At 41.4% G+C, this 7,326-nt stretch overlaps 1 protein-coding gene across 1 annotated transcript; it reads left to right on the top strand.

Moving 5' to 3' along the window:
* On the top strand, window positions 1-6,225 carry LOC121560509 (tumor necrosis factor receptor superfamily member 14-like). Its single transcript, XM_045207325.1, has 10 exons — window positions 1-25; window positions 2,034-2,152; window positions 2,760-2,859; window positions 2,956-3,081; window positions 4,758-4,913; window positions 5,062-5,149; window positions 5,267-5,445; window positions 5,617-5,636; window positions 5,837-5,885; window positions 6,125-6,225. The coding sequence occupies exons 2-10, from the start codon at window positions 2,123-2,125 to the stop codon at window positions 6,163-6,165; spliced, it is 789 nt and encodes a 262-aa protein (XP_045063260.1). The 5' UTR covers window positions 1-25; window positions 2,034-2,122; the 3' UTR covers window positions 6,166-6,225.
* The last annotated feature ends 1,101 nt before the right edge of the window (window positions 6,226-7,326 follow it).

Genomic DNA, 7,326 nt, shown 5'->3' with positions numbered 1-7,326 from the left:
CAGACTCAGAGGCCCAGTTATAGTGGTGAGTTGTATCTCCAGACTCCAGTGATGTCTTAACATGTATTTGTTTTAAACATGAGCTGGTTAAAAATGGAGGAAGACCATGTTCCTTCAGTCACTGGTATACGCAGCAGGTTAGGAGAGCATTTTCGCTAACCCTAACCCCATTTCCAAACCTTAACCTAACTCTCCTAACCTGCTGTGTATACCAGTGACTGAAGGAACATGGTCTTCCTCCATTTTTAACCAGCTCATGTTTAAAACAAATACATGTTAAGACATCACTGGAGTCTGGAGATACAACTCACCACTATAACTGGGCCTCTGAGTCTGTTTTCTCCCTGTCGTGCTGTCTGTCTATGCATCTCTGCTGTCACTGTCTCTCTGTCTGTGATTCTCCTTGTTCTCCTCTGCTGTCACTCTGTCTGTCTGTGATTCTCCTCTGCTGTCTCTCTGTCTGTCTGTGATTCTCCTCTGCTGTCTCTCTGTCTGTCTGTCTGTCTGTCTGTCTGTCTGTCTGTCTGTCTGTCTGTCTGTCTGTCTGTCTGTCTGTCTGTCTGTCTGTCTGTCTGTCTGTCTGTCTGTCTGTCTGTGTTTCTTCTTCTTCTCCTCTGCTGTCTCTCTGCCCTCCCTACCCTTTTGTCAGCTGGCATCACAGCAGTTCTTCTCTGCCACCCTGTGGCATTCCTTGATGAGCCCAATGGTCTGATATGTTAGTCTATGCTGTTATGCTATGAGGATACAGTGCATTCGGAAAGTATTCAGACCCCTTGACTTTTTCCACATTTTGTTACTTTACAGCCGTATTCTAAAGTTGATTAAATACTTTTTTAACTCATCAATCTACACACAATACCCCATAATGGCAAAGCAAAAACAGTTTTTTAGAAATGTTTGCAAAAAAAACAACTGAAATATAACATTTACATAAGTATTCAGACACTTTACTTCTTTATGCACCTTTTGCAGCGATTACAGCCTTGAGTCTTCTTGAGTATGACACTACAAGCTTGGCACACCTGTGTTTGGGGAGTTTCTCCCATTCTTCTCTGCAGATCCTCTCAAGCTCTGTCAGGTTGGATGGGGAGCGTCGCTGCACATCTATTTTCAGGTCTCTCCAGAGATGTTTGATCGGGTTGAAGTCCGGGCTCTGGCTGGGGCACTCTAGGATATTCAGAGACTTGTCCCGAAGCCACTCTTGCGTTGCCTTGGCTGTGTGCTTAGGGTCGTTGTCCTGTTGGAAGGTGAACCTTCGCCCCAGTCTGAGGTCCTGAGCGCTCTGGAGCAGGTTTTCATCAAGGATCTCTCTGTACTTTGCTCCATTCATCTTTCCCTCGATCCTGACTAGTCTCCCAGTCCCTTCCGCTGAAAAACATCCCCACAGCATGATGCTGCCACTACCATGCTTTACCGTAGGGATGGTGCCAGGTTTCCTCCAGACTTGACACTTGGCATTCAGACCAAAGAGTTCAATCTTGGTTTCATCAGACCAGATAATCTTGTTTCTCATGGTCTGAGAGTCTTTAGGTGCCTTTTGGCAAACTCCAAGCGGGCTGTCATGTGCCTTTTACTGAGGAGTGGCTTCCGTCTGGCCACTCTACCATAAAGGCCTGATTGATGGAGTGCTGCAGAGATGGTTGTCCTTCTGGAAGGTTCTCCCATCTCCACAGAGGAACTCTAGAACTCTGTCAGAGTGACCATCGGCCCTTCTCCCCCGATCTAGGAAGAGTCTTGGTGGTTCCAAACTTCATCCATTTAAGAATGATGGAGGCCACTGTGTTCTTGGGGACCTTCAATGCTGCAGAAAATGCTCTCCTAACCTGCTACAAAAACTTTCGGTCATAGCTGTATCAAGTGTCAAAGATGGCAGCATTCTCTAATAACTACTTGCCTAATTCTGTTTCATTCTTCTCAAAGTTGATAACTCGCTTATTTGTTTTTTTTTGTCAGTGATTCAATTCAGTAAGATATCATAATTTACAAATTGAAAGGAATATATTGACATCTATTAAAATACATTAATTCTACAGGTCAGTTCATCTCGATACTTCAAAACTCCTAAGAACTTCATAAATCCAGTGTGTGGGTCTTCCAGTGAGTTGGAGAGGATTGAGGAACCATGGAACAGTTTGAAACCTTGATATGGACTGTAAGTGAAACATTTCTGATTAGCACATGTTGTGGCTTGGCATGTTTAAAATAACAATTGATCAATGTATATATTTCCTCTATGAAATATAAATCAGAGTTACTATTAGCCTATTAGTTCTGTCCATTTTACTGAAACCTTGTAGAACAAACGTGGTGGAGAGAAGTACATTTTCTCTAGGTCAGCGTTTCCCAAACTCGGTCCTGGAGACCCTAATGGGTGTACATTTTGGTTTTTGCCCTAGCACCACACAGCTGATTCAAATAATGAACTCATCATCAAGCTTTGATTATTTGAGTCAGCTGTGTAGTGCTAGGGAGACAACCAAAACCTGCACCCCTTGGGGTCCCAGGACCGAGTTTGGGAAACGCTGACCTAGGTTATCTAGGGTTTGGTGTCACACCTTTAAAGACAAAATAAAAACACACCAGGGGGTGCCACCACACTCACAAAAGCCTGTTTAAAATGGTCCCACATAATTACAATAATTGTATTTAATGTGAATATTTGGGTTAGAATTTGATTAACTACTTCTGTACGTTTTATGAATACACACCATCAGATTAGATTTGTGCAAAAAAAAATCTAAAATGTTCTCTACTTCCAGGTACCTATTATATTGGTGCTTGTAAGCATTGGATCCTGTATTGCATGTGGTAGAGCCGAGTACAGAATAGGGGATGAATGTTGTCCCATGTGTTCACCAGGTAAGGAACCTCTCTTTACATCAAATGAATCACCAGACGTTAATACGTCATCAACACAAACAGAAAAACATGACATTGTGATTCTCTCTTCTGCAGGAAATCATGTACATAAGCATTGTACTGAATTCACCAGCACCAGCTGTGTGCCCTGTGTTGATTCTACATTCCTTGATGAGCCCAATGGTCTCATAAAATGCAAAGTGTGTACCAACTGTGATCCAGGTAAGAGTGGTCCTATGTGTCTGCACTGAAACCCTGACACAAACACTGATATGTTAGTCTATGCTGTTATGCTATGAGAATACAGTGCATTCGGAAAGTATTCAGACCCCTTGACTTTTTCCACATTTTGTTACTTTACAGCCGTATTCTAAAGTTGATTTAAATAATTTTTTTCACTCATCAATCTACACACAATACCCCATAATGCCAAAGCAAAAACAGGTTTTTAGAAATGTTTGCAAATAAAAATAAATAAAAAATTTACTGAAATATAACATTTACATAAGTATTCAGACACTTTACTTCTTTATGCACCTTTGGCAGCGATTACAGCCTCGAGTCTTCTTGGGTATGACACTACAAGCGTGGCACACCTGTGTTTGGGGAGTTTCTCCCATTCTTCTCTGCAGATCCTCTCAAGCTATGTCAGGTTGGATGGGGAGCGTCGCTGCACATCTATTTTCAGGTCTCTCCAGAGATGTTTGATCGGGTTCAAGTCCGGGCTCTGGCTGGGGCACTCAAGGACATTCAGAGACTTGTCCCGAAGCCACTCTTGCGTTGCCTTGGCTGTGTGCTTAGGGTCGTTGTCCTGTTGGAAGGTGAACCTTCGCCCCAGTCTGAGGTCCTGAGCGCTCTGGAGCAGGTTTTCATCAAGGATCTCTCTGTACTTTGCTCCGTTAATCTTTCCCTCGATCCTGACTAGTCTCCCAGTCCCTTCCGCTGAAAAACATCCTCACAGCATGATGCTGCCACTACCATGCTTTACCGTAGGGATGGTGCCAGGTTTCCTCCAGACTTGACGCTTGGCATTTAGACCAAAGAGTTCAATCTTGGTTTCATCAGACCAGATAATCTTGTTTCTCATGGTCTGAGAGTCTTTAGGTGCCTTTTGGCAAACTCCAAGCGGGCTGTCATGTGCCTTTTACTGAGGAGTGGCTTCCGTCTGGCCACTCTACCATAAAGGCCTGATTGGTGGAGTGCTGCAGAGATGGTTGTCCTTCTGGAAGGTTCTCCCATCTCCACAGAGGAACTCTAGAACTCTGTCAGAGTGACCATCGGCCCTTCTCCCCCGATCTAGGAAGAGTCTTGGTGGTTCCAAACTTCATCCATTTAAGAATGATGGAGGCCACTGTGTTCTTGGGGACCTTCAATGCTGCAGAAATGTTTTGGTACCCTTCCCCAGATCTGTGCCTTGACAAAATCCTGTCTCGGAGCTCTACGGACAATTCCTTCGACCTCATGGCTTGGTTTTTGCTCTCACATGCACTGTCAAATGTGGGACCTTATATAGACAGGTGTACCTTTCCAAAATGTCAAATTAATTGAATTTACCACGGGTGGACTCCAATCAAGTTGTAGAAACATCTCAAGGATGATCAATGGAAACAGGACGCACCTGAGCTCCATTTCCAGTATCATAGCAAAGGGTCTGAATACTTATGTAAATAAGACATTTCTGTTTTTTTATTTTTAATAAGTAAAAACCTGTTTTCCCATTGTCATTATGGGGTATAGTGTGTAGATTGATGAGGGGGGGAAAAATATTAAATGAATTTTAGAATAAGGCTGTAACGTAACAAAATGTGGAAAAAAGTCAAGGGGTCTGAATACCTTCCGAATGCACTATACGTCAGTTGTATCTGCATCAGATAATACATGCCATGTTTTCTCCATAGGTTTGGGTTTGAAGGTAAAGCAGCCATGTAGACCTTCATCAGACACTGTCTGTGGGACACTGGAGGGGTTCTACTGTCTAGACCCAACTAAGGATGGTTGTAGAGCAGCCCAGAGACACAGCAGCTGTAAACCTGGTCAATACATCAGCCACACAGGTTGGTCTCCTGTCTCACTCATAAAACTAATTGTGTTGTCATAATTAAATTGAGTCAAGTTGTTAACTTCAGTGTGAATAATCATTACAGTGAATGGAATTAAATAAAAATGAATTTTTCATTAACGTTTCAACATGTATTTATGCAGGAACAACATCTACAGATACTGTGTGTGTTGACTGCCCTGGTAAAACGTATTCAGATGGATCATTAACATCTTGTCAACCACACACAGAGTAAGTGTGGACATGATTAGTTAGTTCAAATGGTTATCCCCCTGAAGATATAAAAATACAATCATTATTATGCCCAAATATAAAAAAAAATAAACGATATTTATGTCTTTGACATAGATGTGAATTCTTGGAAATTGAACCAGGAACTCCTTGGTCGGATTCAGAATGCGGAGTAAACTCACATCCCACAGCTGGAATCATAGCTGGTGTTCTGCTAGGTTTCCTGATAGGCATCATAGCTGGTGTTTGTTTATTTATAGTGAGAAAAAGAGAAATGGTGAGAAGAGAAAACTTAGGTAAGATTACTGGAGTTTTATCTGTACCATTCATTGTTTTCAATGCCTGTGATACTCAGTATACTCTGTAACTGCTACATGTTCTACTTCTCATAGTGTAGATTACTGTTTGTTAACATCATGGTTACACAGTCTGTTTATTACAATATTGGACATCTGACTTTTTTATAGGCCCTCAAATACTGACACAGGTATGTTTGGATATCTATGAATATCTTTCATAACATTGTATTACTAAGTTATCTTTTTAGCTGTGAAATTTGAATTTAATGGGCCAGTTTCCCATACAATAGACCTCCATTGAATGTGCGTCTTTGTCCAGGACTGGGCTTAATCTCTGTCCGGGAAACCGGCCCAATGTGGTTTACTAATTACGGATTCTGTCTGATAGACATCCCCAGATCAGGATATACCAATGCTGTCTGAGGGAACTGGAAAAGGTAAGGCACACCTTCAAGGTTTTCTAAATATGTTTACGGAATAGTTTTTATGAGTTAAAAGAATTTCAAACATATTTCTAAATAAATGTATATGGTATATTACTTCATCAAGTCATCAATGCTAAGACACATGATATGATCCAAGAATATAGGACTCTGGATACAAGCAATTGTACTACAAATCAGTGTCCAGAATATAAATGAATTACTGAAGAATTACTAATGAATTCTCTCCCCAGATTCAAGCCCCCATCACAGTCAGGGACTCAACATTCTGTAAGCTGTGGTCCGCTTGTGACACTCTGGCTCCGGGACTTTTGTATTTGAGCCAGGGTGTATTTTGTTATGTTGGCTTCATTTCTAGGTTTGGTCTATGACTCCCAATCGGAGGTAACGAGTGTCAGCTGTCGGCTCGTTATCTCTGATTGGGAGCCATATTTAATCTGAATGTTTTCCTGTGGGAATTGTGGGTTTTTGTTCCGTTTCGGTCAGTGTACCGTGGACTTCATTGAGTCGTCTTTTGTTTTGTAGTTCTATAACGTTTAATTAATAAAGTCATGTTTCTTGGACACGCTGCGCCTTGGTCATACTTAGACGACATAGACGACCGTGACACCGCTGGCTGGTCCAGCTATCAATAGTGTATTTTAACACTACATGTTAAATGTGGTATTGTAGAATCTGGTTGGTATAAAAACAGAATTCTACAGCACATTCAATTGTAGTCTAAAGAAATGAAAAACACTTTGAAACCCAACCTCCAGTTGGAAGAATATGACCTCTGGGTAGAAGATCACTGTGCATTGACAATGAGTATTATGTGGCTTAGTGTATGAATCATATACATTAGCTTCCACCCACACTGGAACATGTGTATCAGCTTCTGCCTACAGCCTGTTCTAAAATGAAAAGGACCATGTGATGAGTATTAGGAACCAGCATCGGTAGGTGAGAACCCTCTGCTCTGTCCAGGGGAAAGTCAAATATGTTCATAACTTCAGGACCACAACGTCTGTCATCCCATACTATGGAACTCCAAATGGGACTTGATAATATCTTGAGACACAGATTACGAATTAACTTTTAAGAAGGCACACCTGTTAATTGAAATGCATTCCAGGTGACTACCTCATGAAGCTGGTTGAGATAATGCCAAGAGTGTGCAAAGCTGTCATCAAGGCAAAGGGTGGCTATTTGAAGAATCTCAAATATAAAATATATTTTGATTTGTTTAACACTTTTTGGGTTACTACATAATTCCATATGTGTTATTTCATAGTTTTGATGTCTTCACTATTATTCTACAATGTAGAAAATAGTAAAATTTAAATAAAGAAAAACCCTTGAATGAGTAGGTGTGTCCAAACTTTTGACTGGTACTGTAGGTCAGAATAAGTATTGTAGAAGAGTGCAGGTCCACTCAGTCACCTGTGGTGTCCCC

Source organism: Coregonus clupeaformis, chromosome 24, assembly GCF_020615455.1.
Source record: "Coregonus clupeaformis isolate EN_2021a chromosome 24, ASM2061545v1, whole genome shotgun sequence".
In the NCBI taxonomy this organism is placed as follows: Eukaryota; Metazoa; Chordata; class Actinopteri; order Salmoniformes; family Salmonidae; genus Coregonus; species Coregonus clupeaformis.
Note: the sequence above shows the minus strand (reverse complement) of the source record. Positions and strands in the feature narration are given on the sequence as shown.

Excerpts from the sequence above, each read along its gene's own strand:
- LOC121560509 (XM_045207325.1), top strand. The coding sequence starts at position 2,123 with ATGGAACAGTTTGAAACCTTGATATGGACT. Across the intron at positions 4,914-5,061 it reads TCAATACATCAGCCACACAG|GAACAACATCTACAGATACT; the intron begins GTTGGTCTCCTG and ends GTATTTATGCAG. Across the intron at positions 5,150-5,266 it reads TCTTGTCAACCACACACAGA|ATGTGAATTCTTGGAAATTG; the intron begins GTAAGTGTGGAC and ends TCTTTGACATAG.